General features: G+C 47.2%; 1 protein-coding gene across 1 annotated transcript in view; it reads right to left on the bottom strand.

Moving 5' to 3' along the window:
* Positions 1-2,467: 2,467 nt before the first annotated feature.
* The window catches only part of CNIH3 (cornichon family AMPA receptor auxiliary protein 3), a 135,377-nt gene continuing 122,940 nt past the window's right edge, over positions 2,468-14,904 (bottom strand). Inside the window, exons 5-6 of the mRNA XM_042257123.2 lie at positions 11,818-11,961; positions 2,468-4,990 (exon numbers count right to left, since the gene is read on the bottom strand). Coding sequence (XP_042113057.1) covers positions 4,963-4,990; positions 11,818-11,961 — 172 coding nt within the window. The 3' untranslated portion in view covers positions 2,468-4,962. The remainder of the gene's footprint in view (positions 4,991-11,817; positions 11,962-14,904) is intronic.

Below are 14,904 nucleotides of genomic sequence, written 5' to 3'. Positions count from 1 at the left end.
GACCAACACGCACCCAAAGTCATTTAGGGACTTCCTTGGTGGTTCAGCAGCTAAGACTCTGAGCTCTCAATGCAGAAGGCCCAAGTTTGATCCCTGGTTGGGGAACTAGATTCTGCACAATGCAGCTAAGACTCAGCACAGCCAAATAAATAAAAATAAAGATTAAAACAAACAACAGTCATCTACGGGGACTTGTTCACCGTGAAACCTGTGAGGTGAGCAGAGCCACACTTCAGGATAACGCCTCCTCTCTTCTTCCTTCTTCATCCCCTTTTCTACTCTTTCTCTCATTCCCTTGCCATCTCTTGCAGGAAGGCAAAAATGGCCAAGGCTACAAAGCCACACAGCAGTGGCAGATCCTTGACTAATACCCATATCTGTCTGAACCCCCTAAGCATGTGTCCTCAGACTGTGCCAGACAAGCTGGAGAGAGGTTTCGTCTTGCGCAAGACACAGGCAGAGAAAGCAGAAGCAGAGGTGGGAAGAGAAGCTGGGTATTTCTGCCCCACATCTCTGAGAAGGAACCAGCCCAATCCTGGGGGCCAGGCACTGCCACAGCTTAGGAGCTGTGGCTCTGTCGACTCTGGCCAGAGTCTGACCAAGTGCAGCTGAATCGAAACTTTCGGCTGTTGTTTTGGCACTAAAGATCCAATCTGATGTGACTTCTTGTTGGTAGCTTTGGCAGCTCTTGTGAGGTTCTCTTTTTAATGAAGAGATACCAGTCACACTATCTTACATATCTTTTCAGGTGAATCCCATGATCGTTGGTGGAGCTCTTGCCGAGGTCCAGAACCACCTGAGGTGTCTATCTGCTGTTTCCTCATTTAACTCCTTCTATTGACTTCTGAGAAAGCTTAATTGTTCCCATTTTACAGAAAAGCAGAGGAACAAAGGGGATTGTCCAGATCACTTGCCTAATAAGCTGCATTATTATGGCTGCAATTCACTGGGCATCTATGATGCGTGGGCACTGAGCCAGGCACTTTCTGTCCATGGTCTATCACTCCCACAGCTCCCCTAAGATGGGAGGGATCATAGCAGTTTTGCAAAGGAGGAAACTGAGGGTCAGAGAGGTCATCCAATCAGGTTAAGATTAGAATTTGGAGCCCAAGGGCAAAAACTTTTCCTCTGTTGCACAACTTGTAAAAGCCTTTTTCAACTTGGATTTTTGTGTTGATAAATTGAGTGCTTGGAAAAAAACTGGTAGAAGCTAGACTTGGGCTGGAGTCTACACTCTATGACTTCCTAGTAATTGTGACACTTGCTCATTTGTTTAACCTCTGTGAGCTTTAGCGTTTCAACTATACATTGGGGACAGGAAGAGCTCCTGCCACACAGCACTGTTGTAAGGATTCAGTGACACCTTGCAGGTCAAATGCTTTGCACAATGCCTGGCACAGGGCAAATACTCGACAGCAGTTGTTATCATGATTGGCCAGAGAACATGGCATTGAAAAGAGGTATCAGGTCCCAGCCTGACCTCCACTTAGGACACTACAGATGGAAACATCAGTGGGGGTAGCTGCTGGGTAGAACAACACCAGAATCTCCACTCCTTCCCATGGCCAGATTACTTCCCTCCCATTGGAGGACCTTGGCCTGGGTGGGCACCAGGCAGAGAAAAGGATGGCGAGCAAGACCCACCTCCTACAAAGAGTTGTGTTTACCATGTGCCGGGCACTCTTCTAGATTCTCTGCAGATGTGAACGCATTTAATCTTTATAATGTCAGTGCAGAGGGTGCCACTGTTCCCTTCATTAATGAAAGTGAAAAGTAAACTTGTCTCTGACCCTTAGGGCACAGCCACACCAAGCTTACGGCCCTGCCTCCCTAAGGCAACAGGCACCAGGTCAGCATGGATGCCCCCCTGTGATGTCTGTGCCCCTCCTCCTTGATGCTCAGACACATGCTTGGAAGGAAGAGCTCTCCATCACCCAAGGGTGACATTCCCTTTGTGACTGATCCAGGGTGCTGCTTCTCCCACTTCACCCTCCTTCCTCCTTTCGGTCATTTCTGTGTGATAAACGACAAGTGACAAAGATACTCAAGAAGGAAAAACTATGCGAGAAGAGGCAGACCTGGGCTTCAATTCCAACTGTAGCTATAGACACACCCCTTACTATTAAATAGCTCTGGGTCTCTGCAAGTGATTCATCTTCTGGACATTTTTCATCAATAAAGCAGAGATAATATCGACATCATGGTTTTCTCCTAAGGATCAGACAGAAACACATGAAACTTATAGTACAATGCCCAACTCCTCAATTACTAAGCTGTTGCTATTATCTGGCCATTTATTCGTAGCCTTAAGCTCTGGTCTGGCTGTTCACCCAAGAAAGATTCATTTGCCGTGAGCCCCCCTGTTTTCCTGACCTGTAAACTGGGGGTTGAGAACATGTAACCTGTCTTGTAGGATCACTGTGAGAGTTGGGAGAGGTCTTGCATAAAGCTCAGCACACAAAATGGCTCCACCAACTGTGTACTTTACTCTGATTCTTATCACAATTAACTTCTCCCAGGAATTGAAAATTGGCTCAAACTCCCAACAACCACTGGAATTTCTTCTCAGTCACAACTCGTGGGGGAGAAATATTTGTATATTTCTCTTTCATAAACATAAGAACTGCCCAAGAGACATTTGAAGATTTACAAGCTTTTAGACAACCACCTTAGAGAAGAACTGCCCACAATAAAGCAAGTCTGAGGCTGGCCCATGAAAAAAAAGAAAATCAGGTGCTTCCTCTATAACTCTGTTTTAAAAATCTTCTCCTTCTCTCAGAAAGTTAATGTTAATCAAACCTTAATAGGATCCTAGCTACCTTCCCAGCTCTCAGGTGTGATGAAAAGAACATGGGGTTTAAGGTCAGACAACCTGGGGTCAAAGGCAGGTCTGGGACTGTTGTGTGACTACAGGTAAAACAGTTACCCTCTCTGAACCTCAGTCTCCTCACTTAGAAAATGGGAAAAAGAATCATATCAACATCATAGGAATGTGAGGAAAAGTCAAATGAGATGTAAAAACGGTCTGTAAAATGAAAAACACTATGAAAATGTGAATTGTTATTATTTACTGTTAAGAGAAACGATATCATATTTAACGCTCAATCCCAGAAACACTCTCAATCCCAGTAAACAGAGTCCCTCAGGAAGCTCCATATCTCTGTGTCCTCCTCCTTTTTAAGTTGGACGTTGCTATTTACATTTTAACAGTCTTTTCACATCTGTATCTGCTATTATGTCATTTCAAATTGCTTTGGAAAGAAGCAAAGTATAAAAACAAACAACACCTCCCGGATCATTTATCCTCTGCTCTCAGTTGCATTTGCAAGATGGCAGTAGGGTCAGATTTGCTGTCTGCAGCCTGGAACCCAGGATTGGTTTCTCTGGTTGAAGGTAGCTGGTTATCTCAGGAATCGAATCAGAAATGATACTAACCAGCCCTAAAGGGAACTCTCTCAGCCAAGGAGAAGCCTGATCCCAAAAATATTGCCTTGAATCCTCTGGTTTCATACCTTCAACCTCAAAGCAGAAATCTGCATTTTGTTTTCTGTAGAATTTTTAGAAGCAACATGTCTTTTTGAAACTTTGCTTTCTCCACCTACTAGTTTACCATTTATATAGAGATGAAGCCAGCCTGTAATGGGTTTAAAATGAGACAGCCAGGTAGGCGAGACACTCAAGCAATCGCAGCGTTTTAAACACAGAATACATGTTACACAAACACCATTCATAAACCTGAGTCACAGACTTCGGATGGAAGCTGGTACATGTATAAATAGCCTGTGTATGTCAACCACAAGAAAAGAAGGGAAGTTGGGGGAATAAGGTCAAAATCATGGTGCCCAATTTAAACATAATAAAAATCTCAGCCTTATTATTTACAACCCCGAGTACAACTCCTACACAAGAAGGAGAGAATGTCGAATGGATAATTCTAAATGAACTAATGTCCTCGTGTTGAACCAGACAGCACGAATGATGCATCAGCATCACTGAAGCTGTAGTACTGTCGTCTCACTTCTCAGCGGCCGGATGCCATGGCACAGAACTGCCACACCAGCTCTTTCTGGCCTCAGGACTGTTTGGGAAGCCTTAAAAGTTAGTAGTTTTGACTAGTGTTGATTAATTGACTCGCCTTCAATGGCCCTGTGATGGTTTGGGATGACAACAAAACTGTACAGTTTGTGGCGGCGAAGAATTAACGCTTTGAACATGTCATCAGTATTTTAAAAAATCATTTTTTCCTACAATTGCCCCCTTCCCACTTCCCAGCCCCCACTCCTGACTTTGGCCATAATTCTTTACCAACATACCGTCCCAAACTCAGTTCCCAACATCACTGGGCTCTTACAAAGCAGAGCAGAAAAATAGACACCCTTGCAGACTCAAGGCTGGTTACAGTCCAAGGCAAGTCCGCACACTTTCCAGGCCCCGCCCATCGAAGTGAAGGGCGTGGCCAGGGCTTGGAAGAAACGCGAGAGTCTCAGGTAAGCCCGTGACATCCTTGAGATCTTCAATCGGTCCTACAGACGCAGCCTTGACTCTGGGTCACCCAGTTCCTCAGAGGGCACCCTCCAGCCTTCCAGCCATCACACCCACAGACCAGGAACGCAGCATGAACTTCAGGGAGACTTTCAATAAAGGGGATCCAGGAAGCAGCAATTCTCGTTCAGAAGAGGTTTGGTGTTTCATCACCCCACGTGCCCCTGCTGCCCAGAAGGGATCTACAGGCCAAGTGCGGGGTGCGAACGCGGAAGACTGGTACACAGGGCGACAACACGTGTGACAGCAGGCTGGCTCGGCCGCTGGCTGCTGCCTGCTTCCGGCCCCCAATTCCGAGTATCTGCCCATCTCTGTCTGTCACGTCCCCACACTGGTCTCTGCTCCCGTCACCAGCAGGATGGGCCACACAGCCTCGGGCCTCTCCCATCTCAGTCTCTGTGGATGTGCGTGGTCTTCGAGTTAAGAGCTCACTAAAGTGTAGATCATGCTGGATGCAAAAAGAAGAGAAAAAAAGACGGCATTAGTGGGAGCCCTCAAAGGACTTAGACAGCCCTTAAAAGAGGCACCTTCCATAAGCCAGACGCCTGGCTTCTTTCTCATTCCTGTCATTAAAGCAACTTATCTGCTCCCCAAACTCTTCCCTCTTCTACTTCCCACCTCATGTAACCACTGTTACGAGGCCACACTGTTCCCCTTGGATGAGAGATATGACTGCTCTGAGCATCTCTCATTATTCTCAACAGGATAATAATTAGGGCTGCTATTCCTCTTTTCTGCAATTGCAGGGCAGGTCCCCAGGGGTCCAGGGTGCCATGGATTCTTTATGCCACCAGCTGACACATGCATATGTGATGGCCATGTCCAGGGGCTCCGAGATTATGCTGGTTAATATGTCAGTGCTGGGGAGAAGCTCACCATCATGACTGTAGGGACGTGTGTGTGAACACAGGCCCTCTGGGCTCACAAACTAAATGAATTTGTAGCTGGTTAATTCCCCGGCCCTCTTGTTTTTAACAAAGCCCAGGCATTAAACATGCATTAAGAGCACGCGTCCTACGGTGGTGTTCCAACACGACGGAGGAGGGGGTCACGCATCCCTGTGCCCTTAGAAAGGGCTGCAAGCTAATTCTGCAGCAAGGAAGAAGATTCTGTACCAAAATATACACTCTATCTGGCAGCAAGAAAAACAACTCTTTTACAATATAGAGAGAAAAAAGGAAAATCTAAGAAACAAAACCAAAGACAATGAAACTGAAGAATTCTGCTTCTAACCTCCAGCTGCAAAGCCCCATCAAGGCCCTTCTGAGGAGCTCAAGTTCTGCGTTTGAGAATCTGGTACACTTTATGCTCACAGAGCCTCACCGGTCAGGCCTGGAGCTACAGCAGTCTTATCTGACACGGGGAAATACGGGGATGAAAAGTGGATCACTCAAGGTCACAGAGCAAGGCGAGGAGCCACGTCCCAATACCAAAGCCAGTGCTCCTTCCACTATAACATTGAGCCTCACAGTTATCTGTTCACTCACTTTCCTTCCTGCGTTCATTCAATATTTACTGAGTGTCTCCTGAGTGCCAGTCCCTATTCTCAGTGCTGGGAAACTGATGGAGTATACAGCCCTATCCACTGCATTGAGGGAGGGTACAGTTAAGCTGTAGCAACAGTTAAGCTGTAGCAACAATAAGGATTGGGCGAGCACCTACTATGTGCTGGGCACAACCAGGGCACTACAGATACAGAGGTGAATGAAACAGATGAAGTCTCTGGCATCAAGTACATCATAAATAATATACCCAGAGTGAGAGAAACGAACAGAAGGGGAGGCAGGCACAACCCAGAGTAACTGGTTAGCAGGGTGGTGCTATTTAGGTATTAGTACCATTCTGGTTTACACCCTTAATTTGAAAAGGACTTTATGCTGAACAGGCAGAATCCACACTGGACTAACCAGTTTCTATTAATTTTGATTTTAATATTAGCATTAGTATTAATATTCAGTCAGTTCAGTCGCTCAGTTGTGTCCAACTCTTTGCAACCCCATGAACCGCAGCACACCAGGCGTCCTTGTCCATTACCAACTCCTGGAGTTCACCTAAACCCATGTCTATTGAGTCGGTGATGCCATCCAACCATCTCATCCTCTGTTGTCCCCTTCTCCTCCTGCCCTCAATCTTTCCCAGCATCAGGGTCTTTTCAAATGAGTCAGATCTTTGCATCAGGTGGCCAAAATATTGGAGTTTCACCTTCAGCATCAGTCCTTCCAATGAATATTCAGGGCTGATTTCCTCTAGGATGAACTGGTTGGATCTCCTTGCAGTCTAAGGGACTCTCAAGAGTCTTCTCCAACACCACAGTTCAAAACATCAATTCTTCGGCACTCAGCTTTCTTTATAGTTCAACTCTCACATCCATACATGACTACTGGAAAAACCATAGCCTTGACTAGATGGACTTTTGTTGACAAAGTAATGTCTCTGCTTTTCAATATGCTCTCTAGGTTGGTCATAACTTTCCTTCCAAGGAGTGAGCGTCTTTTAATTTCATGGCTGCAATCACTATCTGCAGTGATTTTGGAGCCCAGAATCTACAAGATTGTCTAGAACTAACACCCAAAAAGATGTCCTTTTCATTATAGGAGATTGGAATGCAAAAGTAGGAAGTCAAGAAACACCTTGAGTAACAGGCAAATTTGGCCTTGGAGTACAGAATGAAGCAGAGAAAGGCTAATAGAGTTCTGCCAAAAGAACACACTGGTCATAGCAAATACCCTCTTCCAACAACACAAGAGAAGACTCTACACATGGACATCACCAGATGGTCGACATCAAAATCAGATCGATTATATTCTTTGCAGCCAAAGATGGAGAAGCTCTATACAGTCAGCAAAAAGAAGACCAGGAGCTGACTGTGGCTCAGATCAAGAACTCCTTATTGCCAAATTCAGACTGAAATTGAAGAAAGTGGAGAAAACCACTAGACCATTCAGGTATGACCTAAATCAAATCCCTTACAGTTATACAGTGGAAGTGAGAAATAGATTTAAGGAACTAGATCTGATAGACAGAGTGCCTGATGAATTATGGATGGAGGTTCATGACATTGTACAGGAGACAGGGGTCAAGACCATCCCCAAGAAAAAGAAATGCAAAAAAGCAAAATGGCTGTCTGAGTAGGCTTTACAAATAGCTGTGAAAAGAAGGGAAGTGAAAAGCAAAGGAGAAAAAAAGTATTAATATTAAGTAGCCCCTATCCTGGGGTATCCTGGGGTTTCCTGGGTGGTGCTAGTGGTAAGGAATCCACCTACCAGTGCAGGAGTTGAAAGGGACTCTGGTTTGACCCCTGGGTTAGGAAGACCTCCTGGAGGAGGACATGGCAACCCACTCCAGTATTCTTGCCTGGAGAATCCCCATGGACAGAGGGGCCTGGTGGGTTACGATCCATAGGCTTGCAAAGAATCAGACACGATGGAAGTGACTTAGCACACGTGCACAACCCCCATCCCATGTAACCTGCAAAGGTCTCCTGCTCCACAAGGCAACCTGAGGAGGGGCTGGCAGTGGATGCTGGGGTGGTTCACATGGCATACGGGGCAGAGTCAGGCTCTGGGGTCAACTGCTAACTGTCAGTTAGGACCTTCGACACATTTCTTAATCTCCATGATGTTGTTAGGAACCCATCGGGAACCTCAAACTGTAAAATCCAAACCCCCTCCTTTAAAGGGTTCCCAGTGGCTGTCACTCGAGTCCATCATTGTGCTCGACTCAGAAGCAGCTCTCCGTGCCCGTGGGTCCCCTTCTGTCCCTGTGAGAGTGGCCTGGGCTGACAGTCCTGTGCTCACCACAAGCCCTGGATCTAAGGAGCTGGGAGCCCCTGAGGTATGAGAAACAGGGTCTGTGAGGAGCTCTGAAGAGCACCAAGAAGTCAGATTCAACAAAGAAGGCAGGACCCTGATTGCCACCCTGGGTCACAGTGAGGCGGGAGAAGCAGTTATTTCCCCTTTTGTTTTGGAAACAAAGTCATAACGAATATAACATAAAGGCACAGTCAAACTAAACTAAAGGACAGACAGACAGAATGTCTGGAACATGGTCAGTTACAGGATGATCACAGCCATCTAACAGGCAGGAGCCCCAGGACTGCCCCCACAGCTCAGCAGACAGAGAGCAAAGTCATGAGGACTCCTATGCCTTCTTCCCTCTAGCACCTTAGGTTCCAGCAGTTACTGCAACAAAACTGAAATGAGGGAGCTTGATCTGCCATCCAGACTAAAGCGGATCCCCAGTGAACAGGGAAGGATCAGGGGAAAGTTCTTTCCTTGTTCTGCTGGCTTTGAAGAGGGACAACACTGTCTCTGGGGACAGGCCCCTCACCTATGACTCAGCAGCAGGGACTGCCTGCAGCCCCACAAAGAAGCTGAGCACACTCCAGTGAGGAAACCTAACTTCCCTGTTAGCCCAAGGTGAGCAAATCGCTAAGCCCATGAAACCTTGAGTCACCTTCTGCAGGCTTCCCAAGATAAAAAGCAGTCTGAGCCAGCTTTCCTTAAGACACTTGGGCCAATCTGCTGGGCACCTTGGAAAGCTCCAGAGAGGCTTCAGAGACCCTTAGGCTCCTTGCAAATTGAAATAGGCAATGTACCAGGACATTCCATCCAGGAAGAGGATAGAAGTGTCACCCTGAGCCTGAACCAACCCTTGACTCCAACAAGAATGTGGTAAAAAAAAAAAAAAAAAAGAGAGAGAGAGAGAGAGAATGTGGTAGAATATTCTGAATCACCTCCAGGGCTGAGTTATTCCAGAAGTTATAGATGTGGTGCTTCTGAGGATGCTTCTGGGGATGCAGAGAGGAGAGGAGGTGGACAAGCAGCATCTCCCGGATGATGCATAGCCCTGCAATTCTGAATAAGCAGACCTGAGACCAAGAATCTGCTTGTTAAAAAGCATACCCTCCTCACCCCCTGATCCTAAGGCGGAAGATCCAAAGACCACATTTCGATAAAAGACTTTTCTAAAGGTTTCCCTAAAGGAAATCAACCCTGAATATTCACTGGAAGGACTGATGCTGAAGCTCCAATGCTTTGGCCACCTGATGGGAAGAGCCAATTCGTTGATAAAGACCCTAATGCTAGGAAAGATTGAAGGAAGGAGGAGAAAAGGGTGATAGAGGATGAGATGGTTGGATGGTATCATTGACTCAATGGACATGAGTATGAGCAAACTCCGGGAGATGGTGAAGGACAGGGAAGCCTGGCGTGCTGCAGTCCATGGGGTCACAAAGAGTCGAGCACAAGTGAGCAACTAAACAACAACAAAGATTTTCTAAGAGCCACCAGTTAAGAGCTTGGTCTTTGGGACTCAACTTGAGAGGGACTTCCAGCTTTGTCACTACGAGCTGTGACCTGGGAAAATGACTTAATGTCTCAGACTCAGTTTCCTCATTGTCAAGAAGAGGGCAGTGTTAGCATTTAGCTCATACACTAGGCAATATACGTCAAGCTCTTAGCTCAAAGCATGGCTTGGCTTTTTTAAAATTTTTAATTGGAGGATAATTGCTTTACAATGTTGCATTAGTTTCTGCCATACATCAACATGAATGAATCAGTCATAGGTATGCATATGTCCCCTCCCTTTTGAACTCCCCTCCTACCCCATTCCACCCGTTGAGGTTGTCAGAGAGCACTGGGTTTGAGCTCCATGTGTCATATAGCAAATTCCCACTGGCTGTCTATTTTATACATGATAATGTACGTGTTTCAGTTTTGCTCTTTCGTCTCTCCCTCTCCTTCCCTCATTGTGTCCACAAGTCTATTCTATGTCTGGGTGCCCACTGCCGTCCTGCAAATGTGAACCATCTTTCTAAATTCCACATATATGCATTCATATACAATATTTGTTTTTCTCTTTCTGACCTACTTCACACAGTACAGTAGGCTCCAGGTTCGTTCACCTCATCCGAGCGGACTCAAATGCATTCCTTTTCATGGCTGAGTAATATTCCGTTGTGTATATGTACCACAACTTCTTTATCCATTCGTCTGTTGATGGACGTCTAGGTTGCTTCCATGTCCTGGCTACTGTGAATAGTGCTGCAATGAACATTGGGGTACATGCGCCTCTTTCAGTTATGGTTTCCTCAGGGTATATATGTGCAATAGTGGGACTGTTGGGTCATTTGATAGTTTTAGTGCTGGTTTTTTAAGGAATCTCCACGCTGTTCTCCATAGCGGGTATATCAATTTACATTCCCACCAACAGCGCAAGAGGGTTCCCTTTTCTCCACATCTTCTGCAGCATTTACTGTTTGTAGATTTTCAGTGATGGCCATTCTGACCAGTGTGAGGAGACACCTCATCATAGTGTTGATTTGCATTTCTCTAATAATGAGTGATGCTGAGCATCTTTTCATGTGTTTATTGGCCATCTGTATGTTTTCTTTGGAGAAATGTCTGTTTGGGTCTTCTGCCCACTTTTTGATTGGGTTGTTTAAATACTGGGTAAATGCAGCTGCTTTCCGCCTGCCCCCAGCCTAACTCAAACTCCTCTTCCTCGCCCGGCTACTGCCGACCAGACCACTTTGAGGATAGCGCTGGGTACCTGGAGATACTGTGGCCTGGTGCAGATAGGGACAGGAGAGCAAAGTGACAGGTGAGACACCTCAGGGATGAGCCCAAAAAGGAACAGGAAGGAAGAGGAGACATTTTCAGAAAAGGCACTTCCTGGGGTATCAAACCACAAGACACTCTGTTTATAGCTATTCACTTCATTAGGATATTCTACTCAGAAGTGAAGTGAAAAGAGGGGAGACTCTTGAAACAGAGTTACAAAGTCAGCATGTTTTATTTAATTAGAGTGGTGTTGCATAATATTGGGAGAATTGTGAGTATAAGCATTTAAGGACCCAAAATGCCCATTTGTGAAGCGTGACTGCCCCAGGGGGTCTCTGTTATGGTCCCCAAGAATGCTTTCACATGAGACTAGGGGGCAAGGGGCGATAAGGCTATGCATCCGCGGCCACTGGTGACCTGACTGTCTGAGCTGTGGAGCTGCTGGGGGCAGGGAGCCCTACGGAGGAGTAACCAAGTGCACTTTACCAACAATCTCCTAAGAGGGGTTGGCAGAATGTGTTTTCACTGTGTAGCTCAAAGGCTACACCTGTCAGCCGGCAAGGTAGGACCTTGTGCCCCTCCCTCTCCTTCATACAGAAACCGTTCGATGGCTCCAACCGTCCCTGACAGGCCAGGACTCCAATGCTCAAAGGCCTGATATCCCCTCCACTTGCTACAAGAGTCAAATCCATCAAGAGGAGCAGAAACTCACCAGTAAAGGTAGTAGAAGAAGGAGAGGAGATAGAAGGCCAGCTTACACCACGCCTCCTTCTGACAGTAACTCAAGGTGTCTGCGTTCATGACCACCGGTGGGTCATAGGCGAGCTCGGAGCTGTCTGCTGGACAGTGGAAATACCTGCAGGGAGAGCAGACACGCCGTCATCGGCTCTGAGACCTGGGAGGGACATGGGAAGTCATCAGGGCTGAGTCTTCCTGATGCCAGGCTTCCCTCTGAGGAATCGCTGCCAAGCAGTCATCTGCATTCTGCCAGAATCACTGCCCAGAATACAGCCCAGGAATCACTAACCAGTGGCTCAACCACTGTCTTCCAGCAGGTGGTAACACCCGAATACGCAGACCCACCAGCGTCACATTCGCCCCACACACAGGTGCCCTGGTAGAAGGAAACCGTGTCACTTGGGAGGTACCAGGAAGAGCCTCCTTTCTCCAGGGATGTGGGTGGGTGAGGGGTGGTCTGTGTTGTGGGCAGGTTGGGGGGGTGTTCTGCTATGTGTACAGATCTGGGCATCACTAGGGGCACAGGTGTGTGTGGACGTCAGTTGTATCTCTGCCTCCAAGTGTTGTACCACAATTCTACCATACATATTCACTACTTTGGATTAAACATTAAGTCGTTTTGGATTATCCTCCTCCCAGACCCTCTTTTTAAATCCCCGGTACTCTGGAAGGGACATCACATTCCCACTTGAGCGTGGAGGAGTTTACAGGTAATTTTCTCCTTGAGAGAAGGACGAGAACAACAAAAAGAACATTGGCCCCTGCAGGGAGAGAGCTGCTCCAGAGGGAAATGGGGTGAACCCAGACAGCGGTGGGAGGAGGGGGCAAACGCAGACTTGGTGTCAGCTTCAAAACATCGCCTTGGCACAGCGTGAACCAGCTGTGCTCACAGGAAGCAAGAGACTCCGGCTGTGCTGGGTGAGACCTCGGGAAGTGGTCAGGCAGGAGGTGAGTCCTGCCCCTGAGGCTGTCCATCTGTCTGGCCCTTACAAAGACACTGCCCCCAGCGTCTCAGCCAGCACCTCATTCAAAGCCAGAGAACACAGTGCAGCTGAAATCGCTCTGCAGCTGCTTTTTTGTCAGTCTGGTGAGGGAATCAGGAAGCCGGGTGCAAATTAATGGCTCCTGTGAGGCTCTGGGTCCCACCGTGGTCCTCGAGGGAAATGGAGGGCCAGACGAGGGGTGTGACGGGCTTAATCACACCGCCTTTGAAGAGCATCCCTGTAACGCAGCAGCTCCCGGAGCTGGTATTTCAGTTCCCTCTTCATCCCCTTCAGAGGACTGCGCTGACATTATCTGTCATCTACGCTGTGCTGAGAGGAAATCACAAGCCAGATTCAATGACATCTGCCAGCTCACAGCCCTCCAGGCCACTCACCGCTCCTCTTCCTGGGAGCACATTTCAAAACCTATTTGCTTTTGCTGTGCCTTGTTCCCAGGTGACATCATTAAGTGAAGGCAAGGGTGGCAGGGTGGCTGAGTGGCTCAGGGACTGAGCTTCTTTGAGTCAGCCATTAACCTCTCTGAACCCCAACTTCCACATCTGTAAAATGGGGCTGAAACTGCCTACTCCAAAGGGCTGTTGTGACAACTGTGTGAAGTGATGGGTCCAAATAAACTCAAAGAACAGATGCTGAACAAAAGTACTGCCGTTCTACTTGCAATTAAGCAAACAGAGCTAAGGCAGAGGGGGCTTTAACTACCCTAGAAACATCACTGGGCTGGACCTTCGGAGAGGAAAGGTGGGCAGAAAGGAAAGAGAGGGAGTTCAAGGACTCTGATTTGTAAAGGACACTTCCCTTCCTCAATCCTTTTTCTTTCATTTTCTGGGTACTTACAAACTGCCAGAACTAGGCTAGATCTGTCAGGGATTCAAAAACATAAGGCTAACTTCCTACTTGCAAGAAAATTGCAGTCACTCCCTTATACACGGAAACGTTCCAAGTGGAACGGCATGGCTAGCTCTCCCTCCGTCCCTTTTGGATAGCCTAAGAATAGCTAAGAATAGTGCACTGATAGCCCTAAGAATCAGTGCACTAACCAAACTTTGGTAAATAAACCACATTTTTGATACCCTGGATTAACAACGCACTGTTTGAATAACTCTGGGACAAATGACTTTTAGAGGGAGAAGAGCCAGCCGTCAGGTGACAAAGACATGACCTGTGTTCCCTGCAGAAATGGCCCTGCCATGTCCCAGCCGAGTGATGCTGGGTTGTGACTTAACCTTGGTAAGTCTTTGTGACCTGTGTGTACCACCCACCCTTCTGTTGTGGATATTGGAGGAGGCAGACATGGAAAGTCTCCGGGTGGGTACGCAATCCATTTTAACACCATAATGTTTCTATTTGACTTCTCTTTAAATTCAGATTTTAGTAGGTTACCTTTACATAAAGGACTTTCATATATAACTGAATCATCTTCCTTCCTCCCTAAACCTGCGTCCTGCTCTTGGTCACCTCCTAGCCACCCAGCCTTGACATGCCCCCTCTTTCTCACCTCCTGTTTCCAATTATTGGCCAAATTATGTCCAGTTTACCTCTCCAGACCTCTCCCCCTCTTTTCTCTCCATCCCAACTTCCATTACCTGGGACAAGCCTTCATTCTTTCCACCTGGAATTTCACCAGAACCTCCTAACTAGATTTCGTCCTTACAATTTCAGCCTCCTGCCCAGCCTTCCCACTGCTGTCAGGGTCACCATCCTAAAAACTGGATCCAGCAATGTCATTTTCCTCCTGGAAAGCTCCTGAGAGTGAGCCATTCCCTACAGAAGAAGCGTTTCCAACTTCCTACCAAGTCATTTCAGACCCTCCACACCTGATCCCCAGCTGTCAACCCCAGCTCTGCTCCCTTTCATCTCAGAACCCCACAGCCAACCACCCTGAACAACTGCTGCTCCCCAGAACACCAGGAGCTCTCTTACCTCTGAGCCTTTGCAAAGGCTAGTCCCTTAACCTCGAATGTGCTTTTCCAGATTCCCCAGTGCTGCCCCTCCATTCCTCTACACTCCACCCATGCTCCTCAGACACCTGGTAAGAATCTATTTCCCTCCACCACCGG

This window comes from Ovis aries, chromosome 12, assembly GCF_016772045.2.
Source record: "Ovis aries strain OAR_USU_Benz2616 breed Rambouillet chromosome 12, ARS-UI_Ramb_v3.0, whole genome shotgun sequence".
Taxonomy (NCBI): Eukaryota; Metazoa; Chordata; class Mammalia; order Artiodactyla; family Bovidae; genus Ovis; species Ovis aries.
This window is presented reverse-complemented; position numbering and strand designations above follow the sequence as displayed.